General features: G+C 42.8%; 1 protein-coding gene across 1 annotated transcript in view; it reads right to left on the minus strand.

Moving 5' to 3' along the window:
• The window catches only part of ERMP1 (endoplasmic reticulum metallopeptidase 1), a 34,061-nt gene that overhangs the window by 5,408 nt on the left and 13,361 nt on the right, over nucleotides 1–15,292 (minus strand). The window contains exons 5-12 of the mRNA XM_015562513.1: nucleotides 14,298–14,370; nucleotides 12,909–13,212; nucleotides 11,828–12,048; nucleotides 9,397–9,571; nucleotides 8,580–8,770; nucleotides 5,348–5,500; nucleotides 2,358–2,560; nucleotides 1,077–1,192 (exon numbers count right to left, since the gene is read on the minus strand). Of these exons, the coding sequence (XP_015417999.1) occupies nucleotides 1,077–1,192; nucleotides 2,358–2,560; nucleotides 5,348–5,500; nucleotides 8,580–8,770; nucleotides 9,397–9,571; nucleotides 11,828–12,048; nucleotides 12,909–13,212; nucleotides 14,298–14,370 (1,436 nt within the window). The remainder of the gene's footprint in view (nucleotides 1–1,076; nucleotides 1,193–2,357; nucleotides 2,561–5,347; nucleotides 5,501–8,579; nucleotides 8,771–9,396; nucleotides 9,572–11,827; nucleotides 12,049–12,908; nucleotides 13,213–14,297; nucleotides 14,371–15,292) is intronic.

A 15,292-nucleotide genomic window follows, 5' to 3' on the forward strand; every position in this document is an offset into this window, starting at 1 on the left:
ACAATGCTGGAAGTATTAACCACTTAGAATTGGTAAAGGAGAAATACTGCATTTGCAGATGATGTGCAGTAGTCAACAAGCTATGCCTGAGGTCTGCTTTTGTATAGCTCTCAGGCTAAAAATGTTATGTTTTGGGTTTTTTATTTATTAATCTATTTTTTTTCAATTCCCACCTGAGGATTTTTTAAAATTAAATTTAGAAAAGCATCAGCTGCATCCCAAACACACCCCAAACAGGGACTGAACCCACAGCCTTGGTATTTGCTGACCGGGAATTGAACCTGCAACCTTTTTGGTGTACAGGACAATGCTCCAACCAACTGAACCACTCCGTCAGGCTTACAATTATGGCAAAGCCTAAAATATTTACTATCTGGCCCTTTAAAGTTTGGCAATTCCTGGTATACCTGGAGAACCCTTAAGTTTCAATAGTAAAAAAATGGAAGATTCAATGAGGTAGCAAGATAAAAAATTGACATACAGAAGTCAATTGTCTTCACACATACAAATTATAACCAATTAAAAGACATACAGGTAGAGAAAAACCCAATTGAAAGCAACGAAACCTAGATAAGAAAAATTCTGTAACACTTTTGAGACAAAAAAGTAGGTTTGAACAAATAAAAGGACATTCCAGGTTCATGGATAAGGAAACTCAAAGTAACTGCAAAACACTGAAAAAAACTACAAAGGATCTTCACTCTCCCAATCATTACCTATAAGCTTCTATAATTTAAAGTGTGGTAACTGGTACACAGACAGACGTACATATAAACCATCAAAAAAAAGTTTCTGATTTCTTAACATCTGTAATCACAAAACATAGGGTGGGTGATGTACAGCTTGCCTGCCAGGAACGTGCCTTTACTGGAATTCTCCAAATTGTGCATAAAGGATGGAGGAAGGTTTGGGTATTTTTTAGTGCTGCCTGTTAAATTTTCTTTAAAAAAATCATCAGCTGCAGTTGCTTTTAAAAACATTAAGCTACTGGTCACTATTACAAACCTGAGGAAAAAACATTCATGATTAAAATTTTTAAAAGCTACAGACAAGAAGGGAACTGCCGTATGACTTACCTGATGCTTCAAAGGTCAGCTTTACAGAATCCCAGGGGGTCTGCTCTTTGGATATAAGCCTGAAATGAACAGGTTCTCTGGGAGAAACTTCTGAGGCAGGAAGATACCAGTTTTTCCTATTTGGAAAGGAATTCAATATTCACTATTTCAAAAATATTTAGGATGCTTGTGTTCAGAATATTTGAAACAGATTTTGGGGCATGAAAATAAACTCTGATGAATATAATCCTATATAATGAAAGGCTAATATGCAAATTGTCCCCTCAACTAGGAGTTTGACCAGGGGGCAGGGGCGGCCAGCCAACCTCCTGTCCCCTCCCCCTGATCTGGGCAGGCCAGCCAGACCCCACCTGTGCATGAATTCGTGCACCAGGCCTCTAGTAATAAATAATGCCAATTCCTCTGAAGCCCAGGTTATTGCAGAATATAATCTTCCCAAAGTTAAGAATAAAGGATTGTAGGTGATCTTGATTCCACTACCCAAATTATTTCTTCTCATCTAATCCTCCACTGCCAAAAACTAGAACTTTCCCAGAAATGGCCCTGGCCAGTGCAGTGCAATGGTTAGTGTTGTAGATTGGATTCCTGGTCAAGGGCACATACCTCAGTTATGGGTTTGCTCCCTGTCCCAGGTTGGGATAGTGCAGAAGGCAACCCATCGATGTGTTTCTCTCACATCAATGTTTCCCTCTCCCTCCCATTCTCTGAAAAGCAATGGAAAAAAATATCCTCAGCCGAAACCGGTTTGGCTCAGTGGATAGAGCGTTGGCCTGCGGACTGAAGGGTCCCAGGTTCGATTCCGGTCAAGGGCATGTACCTGGGTTGCGGGCACATCCCCAGTGGGAGATGTGCAGGAGGCAGCTGATCGATGTTTCTCTCTCATCGATGTTTCTGACTATCTCTCTCCCTTCCTCTCTGTAAAAAATCAATAAAATATATTTTTAAAAAAATATCCTCAGGTGAGGATTAACAACAACAAAATACCGCCCCAGAAATGAAATACGTGATTTGAACTTGATGCTTAACTGCTGTCCAGTAGCTCAGTGAAGGAGGCCGCCCTTTCTAACTAAGATTTCTAGAGGACTTTCTAAATTTGAAAAAAAAGCAAACCCACTCTTCTGAGTGCTTCATCCCACTAAACAGACCGTTGCAGTGACAGGAAAAGCAGTATGAACAGACTTGGCTTCGGTGTAAACCAGTGTAAATAATAACGTGTGGATACAGTGATAGGACCTGAGAACAAACCCACCCCCAACTGAAGCAGAGGAGCAGTGAACCCACCTGATGAGAAAGTGCACTGGGAGGTACCACGGGAAACCGCAGAGGGGGGCCTTCTCCTCGCAGTGCGCGCGGATGGTGTCGTTGATCTCCGGGACGTGGGGGGTGATGTGAGACATTCCAGTGTAATCAAACCCATTGATCCATATTCCAGAGTCCCGTTTAACTACTTTTCCATCCAAGTCATGAAATGTCCTTGTCATATGCTGAAGAGAACAGGACTAATGAGAAAACTACTGTTTCAATTCCTTCACCCATATCCCCACCGCAGACAAAACCAGAAACGGGGTGACTGTGGAGCAGCACCAGGCACCCTGCACACTGCCGGAGGGAGTGTGTGCTGGCACGATCACCTTAGGAACCGGTTTAGCATTGCCTAACAAAGGGAACACGCGCACATCCTTCAAGCCAGCAATCCCACTCCTGAATATGCACCTTAGAGAAGCCTTTGCACTGCCCACCTTAGCAAAACCCGGAAACAACCCAGATGGCTATTAACAGTAAAGTGAGCAAACTGGGGAGTCATCCGACAACGGAAGTCTGCTCAGCAAGGAAAAACAACGCACGACAGTGACACAGATCAACATGGAAGATTCTCACATGCTCTGGGGCAGAAGAATGTTTATGGAATGTCTTTACCTGTAAGAAATTCAAAAGCAGGCAAAACTGTGTTGTTGTTTAGGGATTTATACATGTGTGTAAAATAAAGAAAACTAAGGTAATGATTAGCTCCAAACTTCCAGATGTTGGGTGAGTACTTTAGGGCTGGGAAGAGGGAGAGATGGAGAGAGTTTGATCAATAAGGGTCAATTGGGTTTTCTTAAGGACTGTTGATGTTCTTTCTTTTAAACTCAAAGATGGGTTGTTTTATTATTTCTTACAAATACATTTTGACTTTTTTTCGCTTTTTTCTTACAAATATATTTATATATTTAAATTTCATATAAATTCTGAAAACCATGGACACTAGAACTCCTTTTAGATAAGGACCTATGTAGTACACACACACACATCTACCTTTCAGTGATACATGAGACTAATTCATGTGCAGAGAAAAGTGGGAATCAGAGCTCACCAAGAGGTGACGGACTTGTGCTTAACAGAATTCTGGGAAAGGACACCAGGTTCCTTCTGGAATAGCTTTATTAACAACAGAAACCAGCCTGAACAATATCATACGGGAGAAGAAAAAGGGTTGCAGAGGGCTTCGGTACTGTCTGTGGCTGCTTTCACTCTAAAAAAAACAGCAGCTGGAAGATCTTAAAATATGATCTGTCCCTTCACAGGAAAAGTTCACCAACTTCTGGCACTGACGCAAACCCCAATTCCAATCAGAACAGGAGTTTTTAAAAATAAAAATATGGTTTGTCCTAAATAGTACTGATTTAATTATAAAAATTAGACATTCTGTTGTATACCTGAAACTAATATTGTATGTTAACTATACTTTTAAATTAAAAACATTTAGCAAGTCACAGATAACATTAAATCTCCTAAAAATTAGCTGTTCTCACCCAGCTGGTGTGGTTCAGTGGTTGAGTGTCAACCTATGAACCAGGAGGTCACGGTTCGATTCCTGGTCAGGACACATGCCCGGGGTTGCCAGCTCAATCCCCAGTAGGGGCCATGCAGGAGGCAGCCAATCAATGATTCTCTCTCATCATCAATGTTTCTATTTATCTCTCCCTCTCTGAAATCAATAAAAACTTTTTTTTTTAATTAGCTGTTCTTCACCAAAGGTTTTTTGCAAACTATAAAATGTCACATAAGCCCTAGCCGGTTTGGCTCAGTGGATAGAGTGTCAGCCTGAGGACTGAAAGGTCCCGGGTTCGATTCCAGTCAAGGGCATGTACCTTGGTTGTGGGCACATCCCCAGTAGGGGGTGTGCAGGAGGCAGCTGATCGATGTTTCTCTCTCATCAATGTTTCTAACTCTCTATCCCTCTCCCTCCCTCTCTGTAAAAAAAAAGTCAATAAATATATATATTTTTTAAAAATGTCACATAAAATGTATCACTATGCCCTCCAGTATATAAACAAGGACTGGTTGGCCCTTTTTCAAAATCTCTCTGATATTTAAGTTTAAATATTACTTATGCAAGTCCTTGAATCATTACCTAGGTTGTGACTCAGCTTTTCTGTTGGGCCTCTCCACAACCTCTAACAGAGAAGATGACTGTAAATAAAGCAACTCAGTCCTTCTTCCTGCTTTATAGAGCCAGTTCTAAAAGTTTGCAGGAAAACTTGAAATATAAGAAAATTCTAAATTTCATTTTATTAAACCCTTTCTAAGTCACTATATTTTCATTGTCACATATTACTTTGAGTGTTAACTAAGATCAATTTTACTAGCATTTAAAAATATCTGTTTTTAGGCCCCTGCCAAGCAGCTCAGTTGGTTCGAGCAGCAGTCGCCAACCGGCGGGCTGTAAGGTCCGAAAGGTTGGTGACTGCTGGGTTAGAGCATCGTCCCCATAAACCAAGACTGTGAATTCAATCCCTGGTCAAGGCACATAAAAGAATCAACCAATGAATGCATAAATAAGCGGAACGACAAATCAATGTTTCTTCCTCCCTCCCTCCCTCTCTAAAAATCAATAAATTTAGTAAGTAAATAAAATACCTATTTTATTTTGCCAGTTGATAGTTTAGATTTTTACTGGCCTGCAGGAATTCTTACAATCTGTACTTCTAAAAGCTCATTACGCCATGATATATATTTGCTCTTATTTTTCAAAGTGGGTGCATTTTTACAATTTGAACAGTGATAAAACAACGAGCAGATATTTCCAATTTGGTCTCTTGGGAAGTATCCAGCTGGTAAGAATGCCTCCTGATGGCCAGTCTTTTCCTCACTGTCTTACACAGAATGGTCCAATACAACCCAATAGGTCAACAGTAGGAATGTCAGTTTTCCTGTTGACTAGTGAAGCTCAACACACACAAGGCTTTCCTCTCCAGAATTTCAAATAGCTCACGCAAAACTGCTCTTACCTGCAGAAACACTCTCTTTGGCTTTGGACTGGCAGGATTGGAGCTGTATGGGAAAAAAGTTCCACTGCAAACAAGGAGGAATGTAACTGTACACACCAGAGCTAAAGTGAGCATGGTTTTTTGTGTGCTTTTGGCAAGGTAGATGAAGTTAATCTAAAACACAAAACACAAAAAAGGAAAAATTACCACTGGCAGAAAGGTGGCTTTAACTATTTTATGACAGGTGCTACACGACAGATCATGAAGAAAATGTATCAGCAGGTGCTAACACACGCTCACACACTCCCAGTAAACTCAGCACTAGCGATAAGGGATTCCCATCGCACGTCAGAACCTGGATGAGGGAGAATGCCCCGGCCGAGCCTTCCCGACAGACAGCAGTGGGAGAAAGGGGGCAATCCGTGTCTGCTCAGTTGGCCACGAGACGGGAGGATGTAGCTCCATCACCAAACCATGACCTCATTTTATTTCCTGTTCTGTCAACGTGCTGTTAACACAGATGACTTAACTACCAGCACTTTGTGACATCGGGCCCTTATTAAAGAAACGGAGGTAAGCTTTCAGGCCCATTCCAACAAGACTCACACCTCACTCCTCATGCCTGTATCGAATGCCCAGGTGTGGGATCCCTCGGGATGGGCTTTCGAGACTCTGCCTGGCTCCTGCACGTGAGGAAAAACTACAACACAAAGTAAGTGTCCCTCCACATGGCTCGGGTGTCTCAATCTCAATGCGGCAGCCAAAATCCTAACTATGCTTATTAACTGTAATGAAATCACTGCATTAAAAGTTATAGGGGACACACATGACTCAGACGCCTGAGGGGTTCTGAAGGAACCCCTTTGAGAGACCATGATCTAATCCCAGCTCCCCCTTGTCTTCTCCCCCTTATCACCCACCCTCTAGGGTCAGTAAGTAGAAAAGAACATAAATATGCAAATACTTTTGAGATGAAAATAGAAAATTAAGCAAATATTCATAACCTACCATATACTCTACTACGTAAAATTAAAGAACTTTATATCTACAGTGTACCAATATCCCATCCAGTGTAATCTCCAGCAGAACAATACCGGTCTTAGATAAAGGATCTTATGTTTTTACTACTGCGAGCACAGAACTAAGTTCCCCAGGCCTCAAAGCAGTGAGTTAGCAAAACACAATCTGCTACCCCATTTAACCCACATAACCATAACAGCCGCAGCACACCAGAATCCCCGGAGACCTGCTAACTGATCACTTGACAGGAATTCAACTGCTTTCTAGCAAATACATTTAATAAATCCCTAAGGACTGGAAGAAAAGCTCTCCGAAGTATGCTTTCTGCTTCCACTTTCCATTACCAAAGAGATGGCTCACCCTATTAATAAGCCACTATCTTTAACACACCACACACAAGAAAATAATGGGAATGATAACCCGCAGCATCAAAAAGCAGCAGAGCTGTTTCACATAATGAAAATTATGAGGTTTTAAAGTATTCCAAGAGGCACTTTTTAAAAATATATTCTTATTGATTTCAGAGAGGGAGAGAGAAAGATCAATGAGAGAATCATTGATCAGCTGCCTCCTGCACACCCCTTACTGGGGATCGAGCCCGCAACTCAGGCATATCCCTTGACCAGAATCAAACCCGGGACCCTTCAGTCCACAGGCCAACGCTCTATCCACTGAGCCAAACCGGTTAGTGCCAAGAGGCACTTTTAATAAAATCAAAGCTTTCCTAAGAAAATATAATTTAGAAGATAATATACTTTAATCCCCTTTCTTATGGTTTCCAAGATTCCATGCTTTGGGGTCATTTTCAGTTTCCACAGTGAGGTTCTCAGAGTTCACTTTGAACCCTTCCATGTGGAACAGAACTGAATATCCAGTCACTGACGACGACTTAAATACTCAGGGATCCAGTTCATAACTCAGCTGACTCTAGATCAGAACTTCTCTACAAGACAATGTTCCACCATCTTTAATCCTCACAACAGCAAACCTATCTAGTAATATGTACAGAGGATTTAAAGGCTTAATATTAAAACCAAAATACGTAAACCCTGAAGGTAACAAGAAACATTTTAGGATTTTCCATCCATCTCTGCAAATACCAATAAGGACTGGATCATTATATCAAAGGTAAAATGGCTGAAACTGGCTCAGATTTTTTTTAGGACTAGTACAACGACTGCAAACAACACTGTGCCTAGGAATCTACAGGACTGGGTATGCTGTTGCGTATACAGCTACTTACTGGGTAATGCTGGTCAGGCATGTGGCATGCTGGCCTGCTGTGGCTAGATCCTAACATCCTCCACACAGAAGCCCTTTACTGAATCAAATATGAAAAAGGTCACTATCATCTCCACAGAGGAAAGACACAGTAAAGCCACAATCACTTTTTCTATTTGGTCCCCTAGCCCCAAATTTCAGAGTGTGCCCACAGGTCTTCAGTAAGTAGTACTTGTTCTTAGGAACTCTGACGAGAAGTGCCACACAGAGACCTGCCGCCCCTGGCGGGGCCAGGCCAGTGTCCAGAGTCCTGGACGGTGTCTGCACCTCACAGGGCAGAACTCGGCATGGAGCCTGTCCTAACCAACAGGGTCCAGCCATCAACTCTGCTCATGTCCTTTCTTCCCGCTGGAGAGTCCCGGGGAAGGGAAACGGGTGGCAAGGGCAGGACTCTCACCGAGGGCAGAATACTGACCAAGCAAAATGACAAGCCTGCGATACTATTTCATCACTGCTAAGCAAAGGCATCGTGGGTGTCCTAAGTGTACATCCCTCGAGGAGACAAGACTCAACTGTAAGCCGACTGGTCACGGAAAAAGCCTCATCAGAATTAGTCTTCCTTCACTCACTCTAACAAGCACCAATAAAACTGCTATGTATTATCACTAGCCTCCAATGAGTAAGTTCAAAGCACACTATTAGGAATCATTCTAAAAATTCACCACTAAGCCACCCCTACCAGTCCTCACTTGGTACGCATTCTGCAAATTCACGTTCAGGCAGTTTGAAAAGTTATTTGAAAAGCGATATAATCAGATGAGGGGCAAAAATAACAACAAAAACCCATTCTGCATTTTCTTACCACACCAAACCCACAATATGCACAGCCATTCACTATTTCTTTTGCTTAAGAATTTCTCAATAAATTATCAGCAACACTATTTTACAGAATGGCATGGCTAAACTCATCACATATCTATATTTTTTTAAAAAAGAAGAAAAATTTTCTTACAAAATAAGAGGAGAGAATCATTGTACAGCCAGCCAAAATGGAAGCCAGCACAACATCCGGTGGGATTTCCGAACCACTCCTCCCCAGGATGGGGGTAAACATCTCAAACACCGCCCAGATGAGGTATAACGCATAGAGGTATGGAATAAACATCCCCAGGAGGTAAAAGGCAATGAATTTTCCTCGGGCACCTAGGGAGAAAGAGAAAGAAATGACAGATCTCTGAAACGCGGCAGTGCGATAAGGATTTTTACAGTGCTGGTGTGCCTCGGCACCTATCAGAAACTGGGCTAGATGTGACTCGTGCCCTTTTGGTTCATGTTATCCAGTGAGATAAAACACTGTCACTCAGAGAGGCTAAAGTACAATTAAGAAACAAAATACAGCCCTAACTGGTTTGGCTCAGTGGATAGAGCATCGGCCTGCGGACTCAAGGGTCCCGGGTTCGATTCCGGTCAAGGGCATGTACCTTGGTTGCTGGCACATCCCCAGTGGGGGGTGTGCAGGAGGCAGCTCATCAATGTTTCTCTCTCATCGATGTTTCTAACTCTCTATCCCTCTCCCTTCCTCTGTGTAAAAAAAATCAATAAAATATATTTTTTAAAAATACATAATATATTAGCATGTGTTCGTAAACGTGAAAATGGGATATAGGGTATGAGGTATGAGAGAAAAATCTGCGGGATCTGAAAATTAAAAAAACAAACAATTTAGAAAACCTTCCCAAAAAGATCAAAGAAAGAAACAGTCCCCGAAAGCCTTATCTTATGTATTTAAAGGTATTTTCCCATTTGTACCCAAACCAAAAACACCGTACCGTGCTGCTTGAAGTCCTTGTGCACGCAAAACTTTGTGAGCAATGGAAACGCAACCCAGACAGCACTGATAAATGCCGAGCAAAATCCTCCATAAATGAGAGCTATAAGGGAGCCACAATTCACAAACAGTGCGATGTCAAAAAACACTTCTCCCAGATACTGGTCACTGGCGTTCTGAAAGAAAGAAAAATACTCAAGAGTCGTATTCATGGGCCACTCATAAAGGTACTCTATTGTAATACAGTTCCCACCGCTCAGAGAAGCTACACATTTAAGTGGGGATCTAGCCTTTATAAACAAAGCTACCTCCTATCATGAAGCAATAAATTCAAGTTGCTGCACAGGAAAGGGGAATTTAACAAGATGGGGTAAAAAAAACATCATTACTTGTATATAATCTGTGCGTTTCCTCCACCGGGCTATAAGTAAACTTTGAAAATGTTATAAAATAGGAAAAGGAGTCTCCTAAAAACATTCACCTCTGGAAGCTTTCCTATTTACACAACTTCCAAAGAATTTCAGGCAAACTAAAGAAATGACCTGTGAAGGACGGTACAGTCAACCCTCCGTATCTTCGGGTACTGCATTAAGTGGATTCAACCAACAACAAATTGAAAAATTCCTTTAAATATTACATTGTTGCTGAAGTGTACTGAGCATGCCGCTGACTTTTTTCTTTGTCACTTTTCCCTAAACAATACAGCAACTGTTGACATAACATTTACATTGTATTAGGCATTGTAAGTAAAGTTAGAGATGATTTAAAGCAGCGGTCGCCAACCAGTGGTGGTCCATGAGGTCCGAAAGGTTGGCGACCGCTGATTTAAAGTATCAAGGAGAATGTGCTTAGTTGGTTTATGTGAAATACTTCACCATTTTATATAAGGGATTTGAGTATCTGAGGATTTTTATATCCCGGGGGCACCCCCCGAAAGCCAATCCCCCAGAGACACTGAGGGATGACTGTATAGGATGCTGCAGTGCCCCCAACAGACACCAGGGAAACTGTCAGAATCTACATCAACAACACACAGGTTAAAAAAAAGTGAAGGAAACCAAGGAGAAAACTTTAAGTGCAGCTGTAAGTGCATTATTCTTGCAGGCAGCAAACACTGTGTTAGTGCTGTGTCAGACCCTGCCTCAGTCCAGGGGATAATGAACAAAACAATCCCTGCCCTCATGGAGCCTACAGCCCAGTGGAGAACAGAGTTATTCAAACACTAGAGGCCCAGTGCACGAAATTCGTGCACGGGAGAGAGGGTCCCTCAGCCCAACCTGCACCCTCTCCAATCCAGGACCCCTCGGGGGATGTCTGACTGCCAGCAGTAGGACATGCCTCTCACAATCTGGGACCGCTAGCTCCTAATCTGGGACTGTTCACCTGCCTGCCTGCCTAATCTCCCCTAACTACCTCTGCCTGCTTGATCACCCCTAACCCCCTCTGCCTGCCTGCCTGATTGCCACCTAACTGCTCTACTACCGGCCTGATCATCCCTAACTGCCTCTGCCTCAGCCCCGCACCCAGGACCCAGGATTCCCTCCTCTGGCCAGCTGCAGGCACCCAGGACCCGGACTTCCCTCCTTCTGGCCAGCCACAGGGACCCGGGCCAGCTTCACCCTGGCTGGCTGCAGCTGCAGGGGACCCTGGGTGGGTGGCTTTGCCCAGGCCGTAGCCTAAGCTGCCCAGGACTGTGAAGCGTGCAGCTTCACCTGGGGCCGACTTTGTCAGGAAGGACATCCAGATGGTCATCCAGAAGACATCTGGTCTAATTAGCATATTACCCTTTTATTAGTATAGATAAGCAATTAGGTGAGCCCAGGGAGGGCTGGCAGACTCAAGAGCACGGTTACAAAAACCGAGGCAGATGCAGCAGTGCTAACTATCACCCCTAACACCACTTACAGCTTTGTCACCTCATTTGAAGTCTGCAAGAAAACCCTCAGAATATGAAGCCTTTCAGAAATTTTAACACAGCTCTGGGAGCCAGTTTTCTATGACCATGCCATACAGTTTTTGATAGCTCGAAAGGCCAAATCCAGCCATGTATATAATCTGTGCTCTTCCTCCACCAGGGAAAAGCCACATGAGGAAGTCAAGGACAGGCCACATTATGATGGTAGTTCCATCGCATTATAATGGAGCCGAGAATTTCCCGTCACCTAGTGACATCGCAATGCACTGCCCAGCATTTGTGGTAACGCTGCACAGCCATTCTGTGAGCGCACAGCACATGCAGTTACAGCAGCAGCTATGCCATCTAGGTTTGTGTACGTGCACTGGGTGAGGTTTACACAATGATCAAATCACCTAATGACCTTTTCTAGAATGCATCCCATGGCTAAGTGGCACATGACTGTACAATGAATCCCACTGAGTTTGTCTTCAGTCCTTGAAGACAGCAAAAAGAAATAAATGCGCTTAACACTTACCACATAATAAAATCTTTTTGCAAGGGTATGTATGAATATTATCTTGGCTGCAGCAGCAGTTCCATAAAGACAAACGGAGACATAGAAGTGGTTGTACCATGAGAGAGACTGTCCAATCAGAGAGATGAACACGGCTATAATGAGGACGGTCACCAGGCTAGTGAACCAGCCTATCAGAGTGATGCCAAATCCACAGAAGAAGTCCTTCCTATAGTTAGCTGCTAATGAAGAGAAACACAGTGTGGAGACTACCATCTTTATCAAACAATTTCATAACCAATCAGTAGAGTTAAAGGGGCAAACGTTAAATCAGAAAATTTGCCATGTAATTGAAAAGTATTGAAACGACCCACGGATAAGATTTGTTAAATACTAGAACAGGGAAGGTAGAAAAGAGTAATATTCAAGTAACATTGACGGAGAGTTTTGTGGGTATTAAAGACTCAGAGATAAGTCTTTCAGGACTACTTCAGATTCATTCCTAACTGGGAAAATGGGTCGTCTTACTCTTCATCCGTTCGGGTTGCTTTGTGTGTCGAACTATCAGCAAGAATGGAAAACAAAGTTCCACCTAAAATTTTGCTAAAAGAAGCTATCACAGGAAAAGCAGCAGCACAGAACATAACTGGTGGTTAAGGATTATTTAAATTAGCTGCTGAATATTTTATCTCGTAACAGCAGATACCAGCTTAGACTGTAAAACATTTCAAGCGGAAGGGAACCAATTTAACTGGCAGCAGTTCATTCATAGGTCAGAACACTGTGCTAGTGGTCTGCAGTGTAGACCTGACGTTTCAGTGGGACTTTTCACTAAAAGTCAATCTGTACAAACCATTTTTCAAGAGCTCCAATGTGGTACTTCTAAGGAGGGCATTAGTACATTAAAAACTGTCTGCTTCACCAAGACTAAAAATATAATGCACACATTAATCTGATATTAAGAAATTTCTTACATTACAAATCAAATATTATTTTTCTTAGGATTTTTAATGTCTTGGAAAAATATAAGCAAACTGACTAAAAAACTTCAGGCAAATTCTACACCCATGCCAGGATTGTAGTTTTAGGGGGAAATACTCACTGTTATGTTTGGGCTGCAACAACTTTTTGCCCAGGTACAGAACAGCAGCCATTACCACCATGCAGTTAATTATGGAGCCAACACGAGAGGGGTAGGCAATGACAAACAGGCCGAGCACATCAAAGAAGACCATGTTCCCATGCCGGTACTTAGAAGAAGAAACCAACACGTCAGATGTAGCTAGATATTTAAGAACTGCTAAAATGTTGTCACCTATTAGTAAAGAAAAGAAAGACAAAGTTGAAAAACCATCCAGTATCCGAGTAAAGAAACACCTAGCAAGAATGTGATAAGAAATAGCTTTCTACCACCTTATTGCTCGACCCCACTTTCTTATTAAATTTTTCAAATAAGCTACAAGCTCATACTCCATTTCCTCTCTACCTACAAACTCAGCCAAATGGCCTTCATCCTTTCCCATCTATTAGAGCTGTATTTACTGTGATCAGCTGTACCCTTGCTGTTGACAAACTCAATAGCTGTTTCTTAGTGCCTATTCCTTTACTATATGTGTAATGCAGCAAACGCTGCTCTAGACACCACAATTCAGTGGTGAGCCAAGAGACAAAACCTCTTGTGAAGCTCACGGACACCAAACCACAAGTGAGTGTACACGTTATTAAGAATTAATAAGCAATGTCCATTGTATCTGAATAAAAATAATTAATAAGGAGAGGTATTAGAGGTCCCTCGAAACATATCGTGGGAGACTAATGGAGTCTGAGAGGTCAGAGAAGCAACCCTGAGGAAGCGGTATTTGTAGCTCGCACAGTGGGGAGGCTGTCCAGACGGAGAACTGTGAAGATGCCGGCCCTGAGGAGGGCGAGTTCCAAACACAGAAACAGGAGCCCTGAGTGAGGAGAGAGACTGCTCAGCGATGACAGGGAGAGTCATGGCCACGCAGAGCCCGGCACATCAGAGGTAGTGAATGTTTATGTCGATGAAAAGATGAATGAGTTTGAGCTTTAACATGGGAGTAATAAAAAGCCTTGCGTGACTGGCATTTCTTCCGCTTGCCCATCCCATCCTTAACTTTCTCTTCTTTTCACTTAAGACTCCACACTGTCGTACCACAGTGTTTCTTACACTGGCCCTCCTGGCTCCCTAAAAATGTGCTAATGGGACTTTAAAAGCTCAAGTGTAGTCTTCTACCTTCGCTTTGCTCTTCAAAAAAAACATTTCCATTCTCCATACTTTTTTGTGGTATTTTCTACGCCTTTCACACCCAACCCCATACACCGAGTTCCTCCAAGATCTCTAAACTGTACCTATATTTTCATCTGGTCGGTTCACAGACGCGCCCCCGCCCCCCCGCATCCTGTTGGTCTCACAGGTTCACGGTGTCCTTCCCTTCTCTGTTCCTGCCCTGGATGAGGCTCACCTTCCCACATCCCTATTACAGTCCATGGCATCATCTTTGCTGCCGTCCATCTGATTCATCCCTTCTATCAACTTGTCAAGTCTTGTTGAATTTACATTATAAATGAATCTACTTTTCTACCCCTCCCCTTTCCTTTCTATCTTTTGTCAGCACCACAGTCTGGATCCTCATTATTCCACACTTAAGTTATTGTCTCCTGGCTTAAATTACCTCATTCATGGCTCTCCCCACTCTCCACCATCCACTCCAGAGAGCATCATGAGACTAACAGCATTTAAAGCCATCATTCATTCATGTACTCAGGCCTTTCATTACCCCTTATTTCTACAGCATCTTCTGGATGATTTGTAAAGCTTTCTGCAATTTTCTCTACCCTCACACTTCTACCTCGTTTCCCTTTATTGCTGAAAGTACAGCTTTCCTTAGACCAGTGGTCGGCAAACTGCGGCTCACGAGCCACATGCTCTTTGGCCCCTTCAGTGTGGCTCTTCCACAAAATACCACGTGCGGGCGTGCACATACAGTGCGATTGAAACTTCATGGCCCATGCGCAGAAGTCGCATGTGGCTCACAAGCCGCAGTTTGCCGACCACTGGAGGATCAGAAAATTAAGAAATGACTTTCCTGAGTTGGTTCCCCCTTGATTCTTAATCTGATAGCTGAGTATCTGATAAGATCTCTGTTGCTGGCGGCAGAAGAACGGATGGACCTGTAACAGCAACCTGAAGACAAGCTCTAATGAAAGCCACTGATATTTACTGTGCGCTGGTGGGTTGCCAACATTTTTCAGAACACTCTACCCATTTCATTAACCCATTCAATTCCCCAACACCCCTATGTATAAAGATTATCACCATTTTTACAGATGAAAAGCCTGAAGGAGAGATTTAGTTCATTGTCCAAGTTCAAACACCTAGAAACAGCGAAGCTGAGATTTAAGCATTCGGGCTCCAATCTGCTCCTAGCTACTTTGCTACATGGCTTCTCCAGAGACCTCAGAAAA

The sequence above is a fragment of the Myotis davidii genome, unplaced genomic scaffold, assembly GCF_000327345.1.
Source record: "Myotis davidii unplaced genomic scaffold, ASM32734v1 scaffold1597, whole genome shotgun sequence".
NCBI classification, from domain to species: Eukaryota; Metazoa; Chordata; class Mammalia; order Chiroptera; family Vespertilionidae; genus Myotis; species Myotis davidii.